The 25,130-nt window shown below is 39.6% G+C and overlaps 1 protein-coding gene across 12 annotated transcripts in view; it reads left to right on the forward strand.

Moving 5' to 3' along the window:
- Tcf4 (transcription factor 4) overlaps window positions 1-25,130 on the forward strand; it is a 348,091-nt gene that overhangs the window by 100,359 nt on the left and 222,602 nt on the right. For all 12 annotated transcript variants that reach the window (XM_048806171.1, XM_048806164.1, XM_048806170.1 and 9 more), the window contains 2 exons: window positions 18,657-18,718; window positions 22,056-22,152. In XM_048806171.1, coding sequence (XP_048662128.1) covers window positions 18,657-18,718; window positions 22,056-22,152 — 159 coding nt within the window. The remainder of the gene's footprint in view (window positions 1-18,656; window positions 18,719-22,055; window positions 22,153-25,130) is intronic.

Raw genomic sequence — 25,130 nt, forward strand, 5'->3', positions numbered from 1 at the left:
GTTATATGATTCCAGGAGCCTCTCTGGATTCAGAGTGCTGATCTGCATGTTTCTTACTGAATTTTAATTCATACCTGAATGATTTTGAAGTAAGTGACTATTTTAGTTATGAAGAAAGATGTCTTATGTCAAGCAAGCTAATATTTATGGCCTCCTTGTGGTTGAGTTTCTTAGTTAGGAGTGGACAAACAAGGCAAAAACTTATGGATTTCCATCATGTTAGGTTGTTCTTCTTGAAGGCACAGGAGCAATGTGGAATTTTTTTTTTTTTTTTAACTTTGGAATTCTGCAAGCATTTTTGATACTTTCTTGTGTTCACAGCACATTGGAGAGGGAGCAGATGCAGTCCCTTCCCTGCCCTGTGCCATGCTGGGCACGGTGGGCAAGAAGAAAGCAAACCAGACACAGCCCTTATCCTCAGGCAGTTTTTTGGTTTGTTCATTGCGTGATAATCATAAAAATATAAGATAGCATCCGGGCCAGTCCAGTGAAGGACACGACCGGCGATTGCTCCTCTGAGGACACACTGATTCAGCCAAGGGTTGGCACATGAGTGAAGACAGGCCAAGTAGGGAGTGGAGTGGTGGGGTTGGCATGTCCAGTTACACAGCCCTCTTTGGTGTTCCCCTGTATGCTCTATAAATATGCCTGTGCTCTTAGGCTCTGTCTGCACTTGTGATTTCTCACTAACGTGTACTCCAATCCTTCCCCAGTGTGTACTGCCCATGTGGTTCCTGAGGGATTACGATATCACCAGGGGATATCTATGTTTGGACGAGAACCATCAGAGAAATCCTGTCTGCCCGGACACAGTAATTAATTTGGGTCATCTAGGCCTAAGCAAATCTATGTATGGTGTGGCCTGGTTTGCCAATTGGTTCTATAATGGTTCCAACCAGGACAAAGTTCAGGAGGCGTTTTGCTTCTTTGCAGGTTGAACTCTCTCCCATTGAAAGTGATTGAGAAAACAAGTAGGTCCAGAGATCCTGTGACCCTGAGAGAAACTAGCTTTAGGATGAAGTTGGTGTACTGGAGGAGATAGAGCATGAGAAGAAGCTTTGTCCTTGCTAATGTAGTGAAACTATTGGATCTATTAACCCTAAAAGCTGCCTCTCCTCTGGACTTTCTACCTATCTGGACCAGTAAATTCTCTATATAAGGGAACTTTAAATTTTACTCTAACTGAAATGACCTTAATCTTTGTGTCTCTATTCTGAGCTCCAGATTCACATATTTAGTTCCTTTGCTGGATTTTATATTTGGATGACAAATGGACACTTGGAACACAGAATGTCTAAGATGTAGTTTTTTTTTTTTTTTTTTAAAGCTACCCCATTCCTAAACCTTCACCAATACCCATCAGATAAAAACTGGGGAATAAACTCTTAACTGCTCTATTTCTCTTATTCTCCCAGTTAAGTTAGTTGTTGATCCCTGTCTCTTCTGTCGCCCTTTTGTGCAATCCTGCATCGTCTGTATTCTTTTTTATAACAGTGGCTTCTTGCCTCCTAATTGGTTTTTTGTCTCCAAGTTTTCACCTTAGTCACCCACCCATTTTCACTACTACCATTTTCAAAATGCAAATATGAACCTGTCACTTTCTCCAGAACAAGCAATATGTGTAGTGCTGGGTAGAAGGCCGTGTCTTCCTCTGGCCCTGCCCAGACAGGACATATCCTCATTGTCTACCACTGTGACTCACACACTATATATTCCAGGATCATTGTGCTCCTTGCCATTTCTTGCCTGGGGAATTCTCTCTCGTGCCTCAGTGCTTTTATATATTTATTTTCCTGTTTTTGGAAGGCTCTCAGTTTTGTAGGATGACCTAGCTTTTACCAGCTGGAAAAGGAGTGATGTTGCATTACCAGGATGGTGAGTACCAAGGTCATTTAGTTACTCTAGATACACATATCCTCTGGAATCTCAGGCTGCTCTGAAATCCACGGAGGTATCCTGCTTTCCCCACTCCCCAGTCACAGGTCCAAGCTTAACACCAGGTGTTGGCAGAGGTCATTATTGAACTTCAGTTAGAACCTCCAAGACCTATCCCAGCTCCTCCTAGACCGACACCCACTGCACCATCCGTAGCTCAGTGCAAGGTAGAATAGACTGACTACCTTGGAGGTATGTGAGGATCAGGATAGTTCATAGCATTTCCCAACCATTAGCACAAGTCTGTTTCTTGAGACATTATAATGGGTGATTCTTAAAAGGAGATGTATACAAAATGTTGGATTGCTATGTAAAGGAAAATGTGGTAAGAAGGGAAATATATATTGATTAAGAAGTGTCAGATAGGTGGAGGAGAAAATGAAGAGCAGAGGAAAGTTAGTGTTGGGATGGGATTGCCTGCATTCAGATGGTTTGCTTTCTGTGATAATATTGGTTTGATAGGCTGAGAAAAAGAAATCCAGGTGTCCTTCACTTTTGTAAGCAGCCTGGTTATTGCACAGGGTGCATAGGCAAAGGATTCCTTGCCAGTTGCTCAACATCATGAGTTCTGATTTTTTTACCTGTAAAGTGAGGAGGATATGACCTACCTGAGGAGAGGCTGTGAGGGAAATGAAGCAATTTAGTAGAAATGCCTCACAATGAGTGATTGTTTTCATTGGTATGGTGGGTGGTCAATGTTTAAAAAAATACCCCAAACATTGCACCATTGGCACTGCTTGCCAGTTTCCATGGTGTAAATGCTCCCGGCAGTGCTTGTTTGATCGCCAGTGTGTTGCGGCATTGAACATATAGTTGGAAAGAAAGCAGGTTCCACTGCTCTCCTCCTCCTTTCTACATGAGCTGCACCCCAGAAGAGCATAGGCATTTTGTTTTCAATGCATGGGTGTTTTTAATTTTAGCAAAATCAGTCCTTATCCCCTACCCCCTACCACAATTCTGTTAGGGATTGTGTAATTTTAGTGATGACTGTGTCGGGGTGGTGTAGCCTCTATGACTGAACAGCAGAGACTGGAGCGAGTGTCCTTTTTTTATCCAGTGTTTGAGGAGAGATGCTCAGACATTGCTGTGTGTTTCCTTAGGTTAAATATCATCCCTCCTGTTTGGCCCTTTTGAAGTGTTATGTCACTAAGTCCTAAATCATAATTTCTTAAGGAGTCAATTCTAGGAAATAGGTACATGACTCCGTGGCAGGTCCTGGGTTCCGCCATTGGCATCCACACAAAACACCCTGAGAAAGCAAACAGCAGGAAAAAAACAAGAAATAAAAAAAAGGAGTCAATTGTAGTCTCTATAATTTTTTTCTCTAAAATTCTGCAGCCATTTTTAAAATATTGAATGCTGCCTTTTCTTTTTGCTATAATTTTTATTCCAACTTAGATATGTATTTTAGAGAGAAAGGACCCTATTTTATATTAATCTTATATTTACTTTGGTGTCAAATAGCATGCTATGATAACAGTACTCATAGTAAAGGAGTTATCTTTTTTTTTTTTTTTTTGAGTTCCTACTGTGTTCTAGTTTTCATGGTGACATTTTTTCCTAAATTACCTGTCAGTATCATAACAGTACTGGAGAGCAGGTATAATCATTCCTATTTAATGGTTAAGAATACATACAGCCGGAGATATCAAAGAGGTTCTCTCAAATTGTACAAGTAGCAGGCAGCTTAGCACACCAGTGTGAGTGGTGTTCAGAAGGTAATGGCTGAAGGAATGGGTAATGAATGCATTGGGTTTATTTTCTTGAGACAGACTGAGCAGCCTGAGAACATTTGGTGCTCAGAGGGAGGAAGTGCCAAGAGGGGAAAACAAGTCTGAAAGGGAGAGAAGGATAGTTCAAAGACCAGTTTCCCTTGCTTCACAATTCTGACTGGTGCCAGCTCTAACTGCGTATGTTTGCTTTACTTGCAAGAGAGAATCACTGAGCCAGAACTCAGGGAAGTCTGTTTTGGAGGCTGCATTAGTCAGGGTCTGCAAATTGCTGGAACAAACAACCTCCACACTTCAGCAGCAGAGGGTCATTTCCCTCTGGTGTCACAGGACAACGGGGGTGGACTCTACTCATGCAGTCCTTCAGGTCTGGGTTCCTCCAGCCTTGGAGGAATCTAGGCAGCCTCTAGCTGCCTAGATGTTGGTAGCAGGCTGATCAAAGAGGGGAGAATGCACAGATGGGTACATGAGGGGACGTTTTATGGGGTGGGCCTGGCAAAGGCAAGCATTATTCTACTCAAGTTCTGTTGGCCAAATCTTAGGTCACATGGTCCCACTTGACTGCCAAGGAGGATGGGAGATATTAGACCTGACCTGGTGGTTAGGGGGATGAAGAGATGGGGACTGGGGAAACATATCCTAGCATCCACCACACAGGGTGACACGAGAGGCCTGAGCATTTGGGGCCCACCATTTTCCAGGGGGCTGGTGTTCTTGATGAGGCTTGAGGCCTGCTGACTGCCTGTAACTGGGAAGGTTGTTTACCTTCTCTGAGGAGAAGATCTTCCTGTGCATTTGAGGAATTGCTTGAAGCTCTGAAGGACATCCTGGACATGGGACTGATTTGTTAACTAGAAGCATCTCTCTGAACAATCATTATTGGTTATGAGTTTAAAAGGGAAATCTGCAGTGTTTCTGAGAAGGAAAGGAAAGAATGTTCATTAAAAAGGGAAAAGGAAAGGAACGGTGGGAAGAAGGTTTCAAGCACCTTTTCTTTGGGACCCATGGCTGTATTTCATATAATTAAACTTCATTTCTCTTTAAAAAATTCTTAGAAATAATAGAGATTTTCTACAAAGGTAGTGTTTACCATGTACAATTTTTGCCTTAAAGGTGGTCGTATTTTTAATTTGTAGAAATGGTTATTGCAGTTTGGGTCTCCTTACGTCACTGAATTGGAGACGTTCTCTGGTTTCAGAGCAGTGCTTTGATGCAGTCCTGTACAGTGCCTTAAACTAAAGGGGGTTGAAAAACAGCTGGGGAAAGTGGGGCCTTTTAAAACCAAATTGCGGTCCATTTGATACAATGAAGAAAATTCATTCCACCTTGTTTTGCGTTGGCTGCTGTTTTGATCCCGCCGCCCCCCATATTTACGAAGCTTGCCATGTTTCTTCTCCCTGGCTTTCTTACTCGTAGCTGCAGATTTCACAGTGTCTTTTGTGTGCCACTTGCCTCCCCAAATTTGGCCCAATAGTTTTGAATAGCTGAACGATTTATCGAGGACAGATCAGCTGAGATGTGGCTCCACTTTAGTAAAGCAGAAGGAACAGCATAAGGTTAGGTGACTGATGTGTGAGTTTTCGAATTTGATTTGGTTTTACATGGAAAGGTTGAAGCAATGATCCATGTATTCTAATAAAAATCATCAGTACAAATCAAATAAAATCTGGCTTAGTGGCTATTTTCCCACTGTATCACTCACAGCTAGCCTGTGCTGTTGCAGACCACATTTGGCAGGCACTGGTTTCCCCCACAACACAGAATCTTCTAGTCACATTGCAATCTCTGCTATGTTAGGAAGGCATCTTTTCTAATCAAACGTTCTGCTAATCTCATCAGATAAATCATTATTCTCTGCTGACAGCTCAGGCTTCTCTGGACCCCTTCCCTGCTTCTTGTTTTCTCTTAAGACGCCTGGTTATTGTCATTCTTCGGGTCTCTGCGTCCATCTCCCTTCAAACTAATGACATTTCTGCCATTCCCGAGGAAAGGTTTCAGCTTTTTACCATTCTGTAGCCTGAATTTTGGGAGGCAGGACAGCAGACCAGCTCATCTCTTTCTGACTGGTGGTCTCCTGCTTAGCAGATGGTGGAGGCATCCGAGTCGCAGACCTGTTAGGACCACATGCTCTTCCCGTGTTCCCATGGAGTGGGTAGGACTGAACCTAGAAACTTGAGTTGCCACCTTTATAGTCTGTTTGACTTCCTACCCACGAGGCTGGACCTGCTCTCACCACGTGAATTAGGCGTTTGTTTTAAAGCACTTGAAAGTGAAAGTAAGGCCACCCCATGGTTTGGGCATTTTGCATGGTAGACCTGCCATCGCAGCTCCAGGCCTTCTGCACACTGACGCCAACTCTAGCCATAGGGCGGCATCGTGGGAGATGGACGGTTTTCTCCCACTGCTGACCTGATTTAAAAAATGCATGTTTCCAGACAGGAAACGGAATTGCTCAATACTGTCCAACTTTAGCAAGTTACCTAGTGAACTCGACATCCCTGCTAGCAAATCTTCCAGGGAACTCCAGACAGTGTCCTGCTACTGCCTGTTGGAATTCAAGAAGAAATGTGGCAGCTCGGGAGAAGGAATATAAGTCTATGGCAAATGACCTCCTTCACATCAAAATTTCTTCTAGATTTTTTTTTCCTTTTGATTTTTTTGCACCCCTTCAAAAAACGATTTTGATCTGCTGATATTTAGGTCTGCAACTTCTCTTGATCCCCATTTCATAGTCTAAGTGACTCCAGATATACCACTTTAATGCAGATGAATGAGAAAATTTTGTGGAAAGAAGCATAAGACAAAAGTGTGGTTCCGTGATTGTGAGATAAAATGGGAAACCCTTCAGTCAGGTCTCTTTGATCTGATTAGAAACAAAAGGATGTCAGTTGAACACATTGTCACATATGGGATCTGGTTTTGAATGCAATCGTTAATATCAAGAACTGTTAGTCAGTTTAAGTGTGTTTCATATGAGGATACACGTACACACACGAAAGAAAAACCTTTGCCAGTGTTGTTTGGGCATTTGGCTGACATGGAATTGTGAGGACATTTTTCTAAGACTTTCTAAGTCAGGAATGAAATCCATTAGCACAGTTCAATTTACAAAGTGACAAGGGCTGTATCCAAAGGTTAAAGGGACCATTTCCACCTTACGTTGATTACAGCAAGTTAACTCACACCATACTGGGCGGGATGTGCAGGTTCTGTTGGAATGCCAGGGCTCCTCTCAGGCTTTGTGTGGTCAAACCCTCCTCCTCACATTGTTGTGGTGGCTAATTCGTTTCACACCCCATCTCTCAAGGCGGGAATATATTCTTTTTAAGTGTCAGTTCACATCCCTCCCCTAAAATTTGTGGAGATGTTCCCCACTTTAATTTTGCCAGCCTCTGCGAGCCACACTAGATGTTTCTCTCTGCCTGAGTGAGCTTTTTTACCCACCTGGCTGTAGTGGGGAAGTGCTGCTGTCAAGGCAGTTCTCTCTTTTACAATTGAATTTTAGAATCCTGTGGAGGAGGGGGGCGGATATGACGCACAGCCCCTTAAGGTGACTCCAGAATGGATGGTTCGCCCTGGCTTTGTGCATTACACTAATTCACAAGCAGGTTGCACAATCTTGCCTTCATTTTGGTTGAATTCCTTTAAAGTTGATACAGTGAAACTAGGATGGTGGCACATGCCTGTAATCCCAGCCATCCAGGAGGCTGAGGCAGGAAGATTGTAAGTTCAGGGACAGCCTCAGCAACTTAGTGAGACCCTGTGCTGAAATAAAATAACCAAAGGGGCTGGGAGGGTAACTCAGTGGTAGTGTGCCCCTGGATTCAGTCCCCAGTACCAAAATAAATAAATAAGTACATAAGTAGATAAATAAAAATTTAAAAAGCTATAGAAAAATAGAATGATATGTTTAACTTATTCTTGTCTCTCTCCTCCCTACCACATCTAGGTGGGAAGGTTACCATTAATGATGGATACATAGAAATGTCACTGAAATAAATGAACTATTGAGGAATATTTCTTATTAGGGCAGAAATTTCAGTCAAGTTTTGCATCGATAGCCTTGCACTTCTGCTGTTGTAAAAATCACTTGATCACAGGACAGAGGATTTGTGAGACTAGCTAGGAAACTATTATCTAGAATGAGGATGGGGAGAGAGGGGTGGAGAGAATTTTCACTTTTTACCTTAAACAGTTTTGTATTTTAGCTTTTTTTTTTAACTAACATATAATTAGAAATTAGTTTTAATGGTCTTGAAGAATTTCTCCATAGACTTCTGGTGAATTATACAGGGAAAGATTTATAAGTATACATCATAGAATATGCTGAGCACCTTGACCAGGTGATCAAAATTAGCATAACTAATGAGACTCAGACCAACTCGCTATCCGGGGCTCCTGATGTGAAGTCCTGGGGAAGACCCCCCCCACCCCTCCCAACTTTTCTTTTTGAAGTACTGAGATCAAACCAGGGCCTTTGCCTGCTAAGTAAGCACTGTAACCCTGAGCTACATCCTCAGCCCTTTTTGTTTCATTTTGACACAGGGTCTTGCTAAGATGCCAAGACTGGCCTCAAACATGAGATCCTCCTGCTTCAGTCTCCCGAGTAGCTAGGATTACTGACCTGTGCCAGTGTGTCTAGCTTTTGTAGTGTTATGTCCACCTGAATATAATCATAAGGAAGCATCAGATCATCTCAGATTGAGAAACATTCTATGAAATAACTTGCTGTATTTTTCAAAAATTCCAGCATCACAAAAAAGAAGTACCTAGGAACTATTTTTGGTTAGCATAGATGAAATCTTTATCACAATTAAATGCATGACACTGGACTGAATCTCCTACCACATGTGGGGAAGTACCAGATTCGGATATGGATTCTGCGTTGGATGGGAGTAGCCATGGTGAATTTCCTGATTTTGATTACAGTTTTTTTGTTCTTAGGAAATGCATACAGAAGTACCAAGGGGTAAATGTAATTGATGCTATCTACTCGTAAATGGTTCAGAAACAACATATTATATAGTTTAAACTGCACTATCATTAAAAACATAAAAAAGATTAAATATAGGAAGAATTTAAAAATACGTATATTGATCTCAACCTTTCCTCTTTTTTTTTAAGTTGTAGATGGACACAATACCTTTATTTTATTTATTTTTTATGTGGTGCTGAGAACCAAACTCAGTTCTTCATACATTCTAGGCAAGCACTCTACCACTGAGATACAACCCAGCCCATATCAGTGTTTTTTATGTGGTTCATTGAAGGTATTTTGATCCTCAGCTTTTGAGAATCACTACATAGCACCTGGATAAATTATAAATTCCCCTTTTTGAAAGAGTTGGTAGAATCATATTGAGATTGGTCTTGTGAAAATAAATGTTTCCTCAAAATTATAGTGAATGGGTGAAAACAGATTTTGTTTAGTTTGAGAATAAGAAAGAGTGGTTCCTGGGTTTTAGCTTAGTTGGAGGAACTGTCAGTTAACCAGACAAGTAACTCTTCTGAATAGACCATAAACATTAAGTGCTTTATTTAAACTTCCATTCTCTCATAATTCTGATTAACAAAGTCATAGTATGGTTAAGTATCAGACTGTAAATTGAGGTGAAATACTTCCTATTGAGCTTATGGAGTAAAATAAAGAGATTTTCCCTGATCCAAGCCATTACAATTTCACATTTATGAAGTATTTCAAATTCATTTTTAACGGACTGCTTCTCTTCAAATACATGTGGAGGTAGATTTAGAAAACTGTAAACAGTGCATGCATTTTTATAGATTTCCATTGTATGTGGTTGATACCGATTTACCTCTTTTTAATTGTAACAGATGAAGAATTAGTAGTTTAAAATGGTAAGAAGTGCATGTTCTGCTGTGATCAAGGAATTAGATAATCTGGCTTGTTTGCTTAAGGGTTCTGTGTCTTGAGACTTTTATAGGGCAGTATTAAAGCTCTGAGCCTTCTTATTATGCCAATACCCAGAAGATTGCTTTAATGAGAAGTAAAGGGCCTTTTTCCAATTACAAGGGAATAACTGTATTAAGTTCCTGTGTTATGTCAACCTGCTTTGATTTGATTACTCTGAAAGAAATGGATTTATCTGTCAGTGTTACTTAATTAAGCTTTCTCATTGATGTTTTGCAGAGTAATATAGTGTGGTTTGCACATTTGAGCCTAAATACGGAGAAAATTGGCCTAAAACTAAGACGTGACCCCTGAAGATAACATGGAAGATTGATTGGTTGTCATTGTCAGGTCACAGGATGTGGTGTTAAACCGAGGTGGAAGGATTGTGATGTTGAAATTCTTCTTTCAATGAAAATCTGTTACAGGAGTGATTATTTTAAGCAAAATAACACAGCTTCTGGTGTTAGGCAGCTGGATTTTAGGGAATAATTTTGAGTATTTAAAACTGTTATCTTTCATCAATATTGGTCAGGCATCTGATAAGAGAATAGATGAAATGGAGAGAAGTATGTTTTGTTAAAGTATAAAAGGAAATAGAAGAGGGAAAAAAAAACACAGAGAGAATACCATTTGGGAAAAGTAGATCACTGTTGTGGTGATACTGAGCAATTATAGCTTATGGTCATTTCAATTAAGCCAGGCTCCCTTCCTAGAACCTCATGAGCAGCACCCCGGGGAGTAAAGAGGTACAGGGGGAAAAGAGGGAAAGATAAAGCTGCAGTTATCTTTGGCTCTTCCTCCCCCTGACTTGGGGATATATTAAGTAAATTGTTAGCCAAATAGTTAATTTCAAATATTTCGTATTTCTTAAATCATTACAGTAGTATGGATTTTTTTTAAGCATAAAAGTTACATGTAATTATACACGTAGTTTATCAGCTCTGTGTGCTGTTGTATTAGGAAGCAAAGCATATTCTTAAATTTATTTCTGTTTAATTTTTTTTTTCTAAAGTGTTTCCCTCTTACTTCTCACAACTTTGTAAGGGGTATTTGCAAATATATTTTTAAAAGGTACCAAGCCCTTGGCTGAACACTTGTCCACAGTAGCTTCGCCTTTGATTTAGGAACTTGGAAGCTTATCTGCAATGTTGGAGTGCAGTGATGTTAGCCTCACCTGACCTCAGAGATACACCCTCCAAGAGCATTTTCTTAGACTGATTTTTATTAATTGCTTTTAGAATGGTCACATTTCCAAAAGTCAAAGGGAGACACATACAATTCACATTATTCCACTCTCGCCTCAGGTTTTCATGGCTCCTCTGGTTTCTGAGCTCTTGTTTAGAAGCGGAAGTCCAGGGAGGACTGACTCCTCCTCAAGGAGGAAGCTCCTGGCTAGCTGGCCTCAAAAAATTTGAAGGGCTGCTGAAATACATCTCTCTGGAATTTTTTGAATATTCATTATTCAAACTGGACTATTATTCAGGTTAGATTATATTGACAACTCCAAAGCATAGGGATTGATATATAGTAAAGTCTTCAAGATTACTTTTGTTTCAGTTTCATAACTTTAAGTGTCTACCTTGAATTTTCAAAAAGACTTCTGAGTTTCAAAATAAAGAACACCACTGACATAATTGTAACATGATAGCTACACACTTCTTTTTGTGACCTTAATATTACCCAAGTTGCATGGTGCAAGAAAATGCTTTACCTTTTGGGTAACAGTGCACAATGGAATTAATTCTGTATTAAGTATATGAGATTATTTAATGTCATTTTGGAAAAAGCTAATTTTGCACTTAAAGTACTATTGTTTCAAACAGTGTTTAAAAGACATATTAATGGACATTTAAGCTGGAGGTTAATACAGTCTGATGTATCGTAATATTTCCCTTCTGACAATGTTTTTCTAGTATGCTTAATCCCCACTATATCCATTTTGCCTGTATACACATGCCTGTGCACACACACACGTGTATCTTTTCAGTTTCAGATTTGATATGGAACTCATTTGTTCCCAGATAGCTGGAGCTGGCAGCAGTTGTCTAACAATGGAAAGCCCTGTTCTGGGTTCCCTCTATTTGGCGTATTTTAGGATTTGAGTATCAACACAACCCTCATCCTTTGCTCAGTAGGATTTGGGAAGTGCTGGGAGTTTCTCGGCAGTGTTCAGGTTACTCATGATGAAGCATCAGATCTTGCTTCTAATAGAAAACAGAAGTAATCATGGTTGTGTGGCCATGGCCTATCAATATTTGGAGCTCCTCAGCTCTTCCTGTGCCTGTTCTAGTACTCAAATTTGACTTCAGATTACTCTACTTAGAGCTTTTATTATACTGGGTGCTAATGAAAATGTGCACATCCTTAACACGCTCTTTGCTGATGAAATATTTTGAACTCTAAATTCATCTGGCACTGACAGAGAGCATATGCCATCTCAGTTTGTGTGGTGGGCTCAGCCAAGGGTTCTTCCTGGACTAGGAAATTAGTAGGAGCTACAGATGTACGCAGTCTGTGCGTCTCCATGATGGTGTGGAGGATCTTTGATGGTGTCTGTTGTTGCTGGGAGAAGGACCTGGGACAGTGTAGACAGACTTCAACAAGTTTCAGAATGACTATCTTTGCTGGAAGAGCTTAACATCCTCAAGTCTCTGAACACATTCTGATTGCATGGAAGAGCAAGACTTTATAGACTCAGAGAATAATTCTGAATACCACTGGTTGTTTCTGTGACATTGGGAAACTGTGGGATTTGGGATATTTAGCATGTTTTAGGCTCAGAGTTTGGAAAGAACCAATCCACACCTCTACTTTTAACCAGCACAGGTAACTCTCAAACTTGTTTCTTTCAAATTAAAGTTAAACCTTCATAGTATTTAGGTTCTTACTCATTGCAGGCTCTAGTCAATGTGTGCAACTTTGACAGCACGTTATTTATATAGCACATGTAGAAATATGCTGTCATGGTAAAATATAAAGGGAGTATGCTACACTGAACCAAGTCATTGACCAAATAAAACGATTATTAAATTCCCGCTATGATTGAGAGGTTCGTGGAGAAGGTGGAATTTGTATAACCTCAATATTTGTGTATTTCTAAGATCCAAGAGAGTATTATATTAAATTTCTGACCTGTTTGGCCGAAATGGAAATCATAAAAATGTGAGGCTCTAAGTTCTTTAAATAAATCACACTTTTACATATTTCAAGTGGTTTGGTTGTAGGTTGGAGGATATTAGTGAATTAGGCACTCCTGGTAGGGATGGCCTATTTACGATGGACCAGGCACTTCACTAAGTTTTTAACAAGTGTAAATTAACTCATTTGCTGCAACAGTAATTCCTTAAAGTTGCAGATGCTGTTGCTCCCTTACCTTCTGTTAGATATCAACCTAGGGTAGGTCTTGGATTATCACTTCTGTTCTCCTTGACCCAAGAGGCCTTAAATTTTCTAGGTTGGCAAATGTCCTCAGGGCAAAAATGTCTTTTCTCCCTCCCTGGATTCTAGCTTTCACTTTGATTTTGGCTTGATGATTCCTTTCTATCCTGTCAGCTCATTAGTATTTTAAAGAAGATGTAAGAAAATGTTATCCATCATTTTTAGTTTTCTGTGGGAGAGTTGTCCAAATATACTAGCCTGCCCTATTTCCAAGAATGGAAATCGAACTCGCTTATTTTACAGTTCACAAAAATAAGTTCAGAGAGGCCAGTGACTTGCTAAGACCATGGAAGTGGTGAAGGCTGAGTCCCTGCCGAAATCTAGGGCTTCTCCTACGGCCCCCAGTTCCCAATGCTGGGCTTTCTTGGGTTTGTCCAGTTTGTCTGGTTGTTTTGATCCCATTGTCCACTATAAGCAAAGTGGAGATTTTAGTAATCAAATCCTAAGAGTAAAATGTGCTTGGAAAAATCATAGAAGTGAAAAATTGTATCAGTACATTTTTCCTTGAAACACAGTGTTTGGACCTGTTTCTACCTAAACTAACTACATTTCATGTTTTGGCACTGAAACGTCAGACATTTTAAAGGGGGCTCGAGCAGAATAAATCAAATACAATGAAACTTTCTGGATTACCATGTTTCCTCCCAGAGCAACTGTCAATCTCATGGAAGTGACCAAGTTTTACTCAGTTGGGGTGGAATAAGGAGTCTGAAAAATCTTGAGCATTGGAGTCCATTTCAGTCTTTGGGCTGGTGATTGTCTCATCCACTGTTTTCCTGTTGCTCAGGCTACCAAGATATTGCTTTGGCTTTTTGTGTTTTGTTTTTAAGTTTTTTAGTTGTAGATGGACACAGAACCTTTGGTGCTGAGGATCGAACCCAGGGCCTCACATGGGCTAAGCAAGCGCTGTACGGCTGAGCTACAAGCCCAGCCCCTTGCCTTGGTTTTTCATTCCCATCTTAAAGGGGGTCAGCACCCTATCAGGAGCGCATCGAGCGCGTTTGTTATTGAAAAGCCACACTGGAGCTACATACCTCTCCTATATTGCTTTTCCTCAACATCTAGATGTAAACATTCTCATTCAATATTATATTCTACTTTCTACCTGGCGATGTTTTAATTCCGTGGGGAAACAGTGGGCCCAGCTAGTTTTCTGTACCACATAAGATATGGAGAGGTACTTAGAGGGTTAAGCATATTTCTTTCTGTAACGTTTGTGTGTTTAAACGTGTAGCTGTGTCACTGTGTGCACACCTCCATGGCTATCGGTGTGATAAATCCTGCATGCTTAGTGAACTGTACTATAGAGCCCCCTCACAGACTTCACCTGAGTGCCATTGATTGACACTGTGGACAGCTCTGTCACATTCTATCCAGTGTTGGGGGGTCTGTAGGCTTTTCCATCAAGTTTAATATCAGGGCTAGTTGTGTTTCTCCTGGGCAATTTGGTGTGTTTATCTGATTGGTATTGTCTTGTTTCAATCTTTACTTGACCTACTTAATAACTTCTAAACTTTGACCCAGTTCTAACAATTATCCAGTTTGTCACAGCATGCGTTTTGATAAGCCAATTATTCCTCTGGCTTTATTGTTTCAGTTTTTTATGTTTTATCTTCTTGATTCTCTCAAAAATTATATATATTTAATACTGTGTGTGATTTCTGTACTCTTTTGTAAACACAAGAATGGATTGGAAGCTCCCAAACAACTACATTCACACTGTCTGGAAAAAAGTGACAGGAGGGAATATCCTAGCTGGTTGTAAATAGAGGAAATTCCTCCTCAGGAGGCAATCACCATTTGTGATGGTGGAGGAAAAGTATTCACTGGGTTCAGCATCCCACAACACCTGTGATTTTGTTCCAGCTCTGCCATTTACTGACACCTTGGACAAGGTTGTATCCCATCTAAGCTTCAGTTTTTTCATATATAAGATTGGGAGACTGTAGGACATTACACTGTCTAGCACTGTATCTGACATGCACTTGGGCTCAATGTGAGCTGCTGTTCTTTTCTGGGAGGTGTGGAACAGTTTAGGCAGAAGGAATAGCAGGAACAAAGACCTGACCGAACTGAAGCATGGGCAGTGTTCAGTGGGGCATACCAGACGGCCAAGTGTAGGTCAGGTACAGGGTTTACATAAAAGGTGAGTCTAGACAGGATCCCATGGGATGCAGATGAGATGGGAGTGTGTACTGAATGCTGCTGAAACTGGCAGCCCAGACAGGAACGCTGCAGTATGGAGTGAGACTGGCCATTGTAGAAATGTGTCTTGTGTCTCTAACAGCACAGTCTTGTAGTTCTCAGACACCTGTGTGCATGAAAATTACCCGAGGACCTTGTTAAAAACACATTTATTTATTTATTTTTTGGCCTCACCCCTGAAGTCCTAGACTCAATAGGTCTGAGATGGCCCCTAAGAAACTATTTTGAAATGAGCATGCCGGGTGATCGATATGTAGGTGGCTGCGTGTTGAGCTCCACTGGACTCGTTATTGAGGAAATGCCTGCTCACTAACTGGCAGGTCTGAGGAAGCTTAGGGGAAGGAAGATGGAAACAAATGACTGAAAAAGTACATGTTTACCTGCATTATGAATGACCGGTATCCAAGCTATAGCTTTGTCTCTTATTGCTATGAGTAAATGAGCATCAGTTATATAGATTTTTTTTTTCCAGATAAAATACAATTAGAATTCATACGATAGTTCTATTTATTGGGTTTTGTAGAGCTGGTGATTTGTCCTCATCCTCTAGATCTAGCAGGAGGCCAAGGGAGGGAAGAGCCTGTTCAAAAGAGAGCAATAAAAGGGAGGAAGCAGAAAAGAAGGCGCTGGCAGCATGAGTCCAGGCAACCAGCAAGATGGAGATGGGAGAGGATGGGAAAAGAGCAGTCGGATCTGATTGGTTGGGAATCTATTTGTGAAGGAACCCAGCCAGTATTTAACCTGTTTTGAAAAAGCTCGACTTCCAGCATTTTTAATTAGTGGATTGCTCGCTTTGAAATTGCCCAGTTGGGAATACTCAAGTTTTGATGTGTTTTAGCTGCCTGCTAATTAGCAGGCAGCTTGACCATCATTTTTCCTTTATTTGGTGGACAGAAGATGTATATAAAGGTCCCTTGAAACATTCCAGGTCAATTCTGGGTTCCAATGTGGAAGAAACTGTGTATTTAGAAAGAGTTCTTCCTAAATTGTAAATCAAATTTTAATGCATCTCTTTCTCCAACTCCATTCTTTTTGCTCTAGCATGGGGCTTCTCGATCGATCTCTGCATAGCTGATATTCGGGTCCAGAACGTGTTTTATTTTAGGACACTGCTTTGTGCCTTTCTGGAATGCTTAGCTGCATCCCTGGTCTCTGCTCATTAGATACCAGTATCCTCTCCTTTATCCCAAGTTGCAAAGACCAAAAATGTCTCCAGGCATTGCCAGTGTTCTTTGGGGGTGAGAATTACCTTCATGGAGACCCACTGGCTTGGTAGCATGGTCTGGTTTCCTCTTGGTCTCTGCCTACTTTATATGTTTCAAATCCTTTTTCTGTTTGAAAAGATAAAATTAGTCCAAATAACGTGCCGTCTTATGGTAGGTAGAGGGAGTCAAATCTGTTCCTCTAGTTACTTTTTGGCCAAATACAAGAGCTCTCGAATTAATCCAAGCTGGCTGTTACAGGTGAAGAGGAAGTTGAGTTGTGCCCAAATTTTGAAAACTTGCAGTGGTTGAGAGATTTTGTTATTTATACACTTTTTTTTGGCTGACAATGTTTTTTATTTAAGAATTAAGAGAGCCATGTAGTCTACAAAAAGTACTCATGTGAGAATCCCAGGGATAGTAAGGAATTTTTTCAAGTACTTTAGTTCAGCATATACAGGATAGGCCAGCATGTTGGTTGTTAAACAGCAGATTTGGGGAAAGTGTTACACCTTTCCAGTTCCATGTCGTCCCCAGAGCTTTCTTCACGTGCCTTTAAGCTCACAGTGCACTGATTCTAACCATCCACGGGGACATCTGTTTGCAGATGCAATATCTTCTAAAGGACCAACCAAAAGGAACTGAAGTACTGTTGGTTGATTTGTTGTGTGTGTATATGATATGAGTGTGTGTGTGTGTGTGTGTGTGTGTGTGTGTGTGAGAGAGAGAGAGAGAGAGAGAGAGAGAGAGAGAGAGAGAGAGAATATTCAGGTTCAGTGGTAATAGGTCAGTTGCTGTTCCATCTCTCTAAAGACATTCTGTAACACCATGTACTCCACAGTACCCCAAAATAAATCAATAAATTATACGGTGATTACTTCTGCTGATAACAAAATAGCAGTAATAAAAAGAATGACAGTAGAGCCTTCAGAGAAAAAACAATGTCACTGAAATGTTAGGAAACACAATAAATAGAACAGTGTTTCCTGGACCAAAGTTTCACATCCTCTAGTTCTGTTAGGGCCTGTTTGTGATGGCTGGCTGTTACCGACAGTGATCAGAGTCATGGAAAGGGGAACTTTTCAGGCTTACCGTGGGCCTCTCATCAAAAATCTGAGTCATTCCTAAATGGAGAGTGACTGCTCTTACACTGCAGTACTTTAAGCACTGAGGATGACAACGGGGCTGTCTCACCCTGCATTCCCAGTGTTTGCCATTGGAAGGACTGACGGGACAGTTATTAATCTGATCAGCCTGAGAACTTCACTGGGACAGAGTTTAATGGATTTTAAGTTTCTGGTAGTTCTTGTAGTTCTCTTTACCATTATTTATCTAAATAAAATATTGCTTATTTATTTATTTAAAATTATTTATTTATTGGTATTGGGAGGTTGAATCCAGGAGTACTCTGTTCTGAGCAGCGTCTCCAATCTATTTTACTTTGTTTTGAGATAGTGACCTGCTAAGTAGCCCAGGCTGGACTTAAAGTGGCAATCCTCTTGCCTCAGCCAACTGAGTAGCTGGGATCACAGGTGCGCACCACTGCACCATCTTGCTTTTGTGATTTAATAACAACTTCCATTTCTACATCTCAAAGTCCAGGCAGAGGATCATAGGCCAAGTGATGCATCTAATTAAAAAAAAAATAAAAGAGAAAATGTTGTCTCAACCTAAATAACTTGAAAAAAAGAAATCCTCATATCTCTGTTCTATACTGGTGGAAGTTGACTACTTAGTCCATTTTTTTGGCTTCTATTTTCTGTTGCATGGCTGTTGTCTGGTGCCATAAGTCTTTATTAGAGAACAAAAAAATTCAGCAGCGTTAAACTAACAGCTGTAAGCATTAGTGTGGATATTTATCTCAATTTAGCTTCTCTTTTGGATTAAGGTTATGTTAGTGTATTTTTAAACTTATTTTGTTGAAAAGATTTTAATAAAACTTTAAGTGCAGTTTCGTGTCTATAAAAATCGAGGCTATCAAACATTGTGAAGGATGGAAGTAATTTTTCTGTGCATACCTCTGGTTCCTGAGGGTCCAGTTCATTTCTGCTGTGAATTTAAATGAGTTAATTTAAGTAGATGGGTCAGAAGCCACTATCATCATGGTAGCCCTGTGCCTGGTTCTTAATTAAAGGCAACAGGAGATTAATTTGAAACATTAATTTAAAAGTGCATATACAAAAAGAAAGAATTATTGCAAGAAAGCCTAAAGAACTTTTCTCTTGTCCCTAGATGTAGAAGACAGAAGTAGCTCAGGGTCCTGGGGGAATGGAGGACATCCAAGCCCATCCAGGGTAAGTATATCTAATCTCTTCTCCCACAACCAGACATCCCACATATGTAAATTGAAAAACTGAAGGAGAGTTTCTCACATGCATGCTGACACACGCGCGCACACGCACACATACACACCTGCCCAGATACATATGCATACCAAGATTAATGAGGATCAGCTTGTCTTTGGAATTTGTTTTTTCATTCTCTTTTTGGATACCATTTCTGAATTTACACCTGTTTCATTTGTGCCCACCAGAAGGAAAAGCCTTCATTAAATATTTCGCCTTACTTTTGCTAGTTATGATCTAATATTCTAGAAAATTATTTGTTGAAGATAGAATAACTGAAAGCAAAATCCTGATAATCCCCATAACCTTGGTGTGACTAGACTCTGGAATCGTCTGGAAGACACTGTCCAAGGCCTGTCCTCCTAGTGCAGACTGTGTCATGAGTCTGGCTCCGTGTCATGCTGGGTACACATTCCAGCAGCAGGGCCCTTTGCTCAGCAATTGGATTCCTTCACTTATTTAGTCTCAGATTTTTGCTGCCCTTTTTCATGGACTTTTTTCTGTCATTGGTTGTACCTTTTGGGTGTATGGGGAAGATCATGAGATGGGGTGGGGTAGGGGGTGATTCATTTGGGTTTTTGTATGCATATGACCTCGGGCATGCCATTTCACTTTTTTTGGTCCTCCATTTCCCTAATTCGTAAAAGAGAACATTGGAACCAGAATATCGTCTGTGTTTCTAATAATTTAATCATGTGATGTCTTTCACTGACTTTTTCCTAAGGCCTCTAAAACCCATGTTAGCTTTTGTAACACGCGCGCACACACACACACACACACACACACACACACACACTTCCAGATTGAAAGTAGACTCAGTGCACATTTTAAAGCACATACCTCTCCCTCCCCTAGCTGGGCCTCCAGATGAAAGACTTTGTAGTGAGGGAAACATTTTTTTAATATTTATTTTTTAGTTGTAGTTGGACACAAGGCCTTTATTTTATTTTATTTTTTTATGTGGTGCTGAGGATTGAACCCAGGGCCTCGCACATGCTAAGCGAACGCTCTACCACCGAGCCACAACCCCAGCCCCTGAGGGGAATTTTTTGCTGCAAGTGTTCACATCAGTTTGGAGTGGAGCTGGAGTATCTCTATTTTGGCATTAGAGGCCGGGGAGGTCATCAAGTTGTCAAAACGAGGACATTTTAGCAAGTCATAGTTACACATTTCCACCTGTCCTTGGCACTGGGAGCTCATGCTAGTGTTCAGGGTAGAGCAGGATCTCTGAGCTTACTACGAACTTTGTTGAGCCTCACAGCAGCTGTCGAGCTTGACATTCTAATGCATTATATGGATGGGTTGAGGAAATCTTTCCTCCTCCTCATGTTACAGTCTGCACTTGCAGAAATAAATCCATTCCCTTTGACAGCAAGTAGAGATGATGGAGCTCCCTTCTCCTGTTCAGTTCATTCAGATATACTCAATTTCTTTTTCTTACATATGATTGTATTACTTGTAATTCAGTACAGTACTATGTGTATTGAACTGTATAGACTTTGTAAGAAATAAGAAGTATTTGTTATTATTATATATTATTTCTTACTATACGCATTTAGTTTATACACATGGTCCTTTGGGTTGGGCCAACAAAGTCCATTTAGTATCATTCTGACTTTCATCTAAATTTGATGTTTACTAACTGCCAGTTTTCTTTAGGAATATATTCAAGAATAGTTTTGAGTCAGTATATTATCATTTATATTTTCCAAAACCAGGGAGTTTGCATGAAATAGATAATTTGCAGACTTGGGCCCAGACGGCCTCACCATGCCCCTCTCCTACTGTCTTCGACTGGTGATATTATCTTCCTTGCAGCACTGCACTGAGGATTAAATTAGATAATGCATATTAAGCTTCTAGTGTACTGTCTAGAATGAGGACACTTAATAAATAATTAGTGTTATACAATGCCTGGTTATAAAACCCACAACAGGTATTTGTAAAAAGAGACATCTTTTTATATGTGGACATATTGACAGAATTAGGTTACCGCAGCATCCAAGTTAATTTTTGTAAATGGGGAAAGGCGATTGGAAGCAGACTTGTTTGTCCTCTGGGTTCCAGTCGTTCTCCAGCAAGGTGACGATGTGCCTTTTCATTGTTCACACAGAATCCATCTTTTCTGTGTGGGCAGACCCTGCCCTTTGGCTCACACGCCAACTGATACTTCTAAGTAAATTTGACTTAGACTTTATGGGCAGCTTAGCCAGCTGAGCAGAGTCCTTCCCCACCACCCCCTTTAGCTACTTTATATAGAGAGACTGCAGTTTGAGTTCTATAGTACAGATGATTTTAACTCTTATACGTTATCAGATTTCTCCATTAAGATTTGAATGACTGGAAAACTTAAAAACATCATTTTAACTTAAAATTCCCAAACAAGGATATAATTACAATAATAAAAAATATGTGTCCCAGATTTTCTGTCTTAAAACTGGTTTTTTTTTGTTTTTGTGTCTCATGTCTTTGGCCAACTCTGGACATACTAGTTTACACTAAAGTTTTGATGTTCATAGTTGTGTTCGAATATTCTTCACATTCCTGTGTGTTAATTACTGATATAATGAACCCATTCTCTTAAAACCACAAGGGCAACTGTAATAAAGCACTGAAACTTCAATATCATAAAACCAAATGTTGTTGTTTAAATGCCTCTACCCTGGTCTTCCAAAAGCAAATCATTACAGGCTGTGGGTAGTTTCCCCTTATGGCACAATGTTGCTTTAATGTGAGCTCATCAAAGGAATAATTTTTAATATGTGTAGTATAATTCCTATGTGTCTGCTGTTTTACATGCATTATTTCATGTCAACAACTCCATGTGGTTGATGCCATTATTATTATTATTATTATTATTATTATTAGGAAATTTAGTTCAGTAGATTCTAGACCTCTTTATTACCTACTGTCTCTGTGAAGGTTAGCTTCCTTACAGTGAGGTTCCAGGTTCAAGGGAATAATGTACTCCAGTTGCTCTGGGTGGGAGAGATTGCAGTAGTATGAGTATGTTTATGTGTTGATTTCTTTCTTTCTTTTTTGGTACTGGGGATTTAACTCAGGAGCACTTAACCACTGAGTCACATCCCCAGCCATTTTAATTTTTTTTTTTTTTTTTAAATTTTGAGGCAGGGTCTCACTAAGTTGTTGAGGCTGGCTTTAAACCTGTGATCCTCCTGCCTCAGCCTCCCAAGCCACTGGGATTACAGTCTTGAACCACCATGTCTGGCTTATATGCTGAAATCTTGATGTGAAATTGAAACTTACACTATTATTTTATTTACAGAACTATGGAGATGGGACTCCGTATGACCATATGACCAGCAGGGACCTTGGGTCACATGACAATCTCTCTCCACCTTTTGTCAATTCCAGAATACAAAGTAAGACATGTTTTAAATTACTGTGCACTTTTTGAACGCTTATGTTTAACCATGTAGCAGAAACCTGCCTCAGACAGAGGTTGCTGGTTGACTGGGATCTCTAGTTGCAGAACAGTATTGACAGTCTGTGCTGGTTAATAGTACATCCATGACTAAGTTCTATAACTATGTAGGATTAAACAATTTCAGTGATGCTGAATCACTGAGGAAATTTTGTCTTTCTTCAACATACAGCACTTGCCCAATTTCAATATTGCAATAGTAGTTTTTGCAGTTAAGGTCAATAAAATCAAAGTGGTGAATACTTCTAATAAAAATGTCATTGGGCCTGATGGTTGGCAATGATATATAGTACATGTGAATTTTTATTATTGGGGTTATGGAAATAAATAATGTCAATGGGCTTAGTGTGCTTAAATCAGAGTAGGATGTTCAAGTGGAATTGTAAAAGCTGTTGTGTATTTATCAAGTTGTGAACTATAAGTGCTTGTTGTCTAGACAGGCCCCATCCTGCATTACTGAAAGCAAGCTACATGCCTGCCTGTAATTTGAGGCTATCTGTGAATTTCTACCTTGCCCTTGATATTGGCTTCCTGAGCATAGTTTTCTGCTTTTGACTACTCTGTAGGGATGTTTGTTTAACAGCAGTAACCTGAGTGATGAAAAGATAATTCATAATGGCTTAAAAGGTCCCAATAGCTGGCTACTTCAGTTTTGATTGAAGAAATGATCTTTGTTCTAGTTAATGTGAGTTCTTAACAGTGTTAGTGAATCTTTCAACCTGCCCAAATTCTATTGCAAATCTGTCAATAAAAGATTTCATGACACAAGCTGTTGGACCATTCTCCAAAGGAAAGACACAGCAATAATTAGATCATTCTGAAACTGTATTTCCAAATGGTTCTAAAGAATGTCCTAGTTTTAAAGCCTTGGAAGTTGTGCCAGTTCCTTAACATGGGGATGGTCCAAGGACTATCTCAGTCATTAAAAAAAAAAATCATTAAATCAGCTATTTAGCGTAGAATTATTTTGAATGGACAACTTGTATGTTTGTCCCTTTGTGTGTGTCCCCAGCTTTGAGTGCCACACAAAGTTAAGTTTGATTCTTTTTTTTTTTTAAATTTCAAAATGGTAGATTTCAGATTTCTGTTTTAATTTGGTAACTAAAGGAGGATCCTAGTTCTATGGTAGTTGCTGATAGGGAGGCATATCAGCCTTCCTGTTTTCAGGATATGTAGAGATAGATAATAGATATGTTTGCCAGCCTAGATTTTAAAGGACAACTTGAGACTCTTCAGTGTTAGTAGAACAGTTTTAATTCTTCCGTCTCTGCTTCTCTGTTCATCTTCACCCAACTTCACAAAATAGAATAAAAGATTCATTTGAAATTGAGTCTTGAGGAATAGCACCTAAAGAATATATTAACTTCCTTAGAAGATTTATAAAATTATCCTCTGATGAGTTAAAGTAAGTTAGAATAAATTACTAGTCTTATTTAGAAGTTTACATTATAAATGTGAAAAACTTTAAAGAGCTGCTTGGGGAATTACTACTATAAACTATACCAGTTAATTAAAATATATTAAAGAATTATTTTCATACATGTTTCCTCATGGTCAACTGTTTTACAAACCAAATTAGTTCTCAGTCCAAATAGTATTTAAAATATAAGTGGGCTGACACTGTGCTGCGGAGAGAGCGGATTCTTTTCACTTGGTTGTTGTTTAAGCTGAAAATCCATGTCAGCCTTGCCCTTTTATCCCGTCTGCCTTCCTTCCCATTAAACTCTTAAATATGGAGGCCGAGACAGTCTCCTGCATTGTGATAGGAAATGCTACTATGTCCACGAGGCTCCCACCCACTGTTCCCAATGAAAGGACTTCTCTGTTAGATAAGCTGTCTGGTCTGAAACATGGCTCTTTATTGTTTACAAACTGCTACATTTTCCACCTCAAGCAGATTTTTGCACAGAAAAGAATTGTGCTTGGGCTAAATGGTTTATCTGACATTAACGGGGCAGTGTCACTCTTGGGTCAGGGAAGTCGCCCTTAGAGCGCGAGGGCACTGCTCAGTGTGCAGAAGAAAAAGAGAAAGAAAGACTTTGAAACAAGTATGAAATACATTACATTTTTAGTTGAGACAAGAATTTAAAAATATTTTTAGAGAATGACAAGGATACTGTATTAAAAACTCTTCTCACCTCTAATTTCTCTCATTGCAAAGCTTTTTTGGTTGCCTTGGGTGTCTCAGGGCCAGACTTTAGGAACAAAGATTCTCATTGATTTTGCCCAGGCGGCTGTTTATTTAAAATGAAACCACTTCTAAGATGAGTCATGTTTCGTGTAAGGTTGCACCTTTACAAGAAAAAGACATATGTCATTTTTAAGAAATTAAGGATAACCAATTCGTAATAAAGATAAAGTAAGCTCTTTAGGGAACAGTTGGAACTTATAAAATATATGTTGTATTCTAAACTGTTCTTTGTGTTCAAGCTCCTATTATATGTTATTTGACCTTTGTGGGCATTTTCCTTGTACCAAAAGAAGGCGGTATTAGACTTTACTGCAAGTTTTGGACAACAGTCCACTCTCAGGATCTAACTGGTTTTCATTAAAACTACAAAGGATTTCTTTACATTTCAGAGACTCAATTACTCCATGATGTCACATTAGGGTAAAAGCTATAGCATCAGAAATAAATCAGCCACTTTATTGGAGCAGATTCTCTATTGTCAAATCAATCAAGCCTGTGACTGAATTAGGCGTCTGCTACAGAAATAAGTGACACTAATTTTACAGGAAAGAGTTATTAACTGCAGATGACCTGATTTTTTTTTTTTTTTTTTTGAGGGGAGAGGATAAACTGTTTACTTTGTAAGGTTATATTTTACTGAAAGCAGAGAAAAAGTACTATACCACTTTCTACTTGTGGGGATGAATTTTATTATATATTTAAAATATTTTATTCTTTATGACAAT

This window comes from Marmota marmota, unplaced genomic scaffold (assembly GCF_001458135.2).
Source record: "Marmota marmota marmota unplaced genomic scaffold, marMar, whole genome shotgun sequence".
Classification (NCBI taxonomy): Eukaryota; Metazoa; Chordata; class Mammalia; order Rodentia; family Sciuridae; genus Marmota; species Marmota marmota.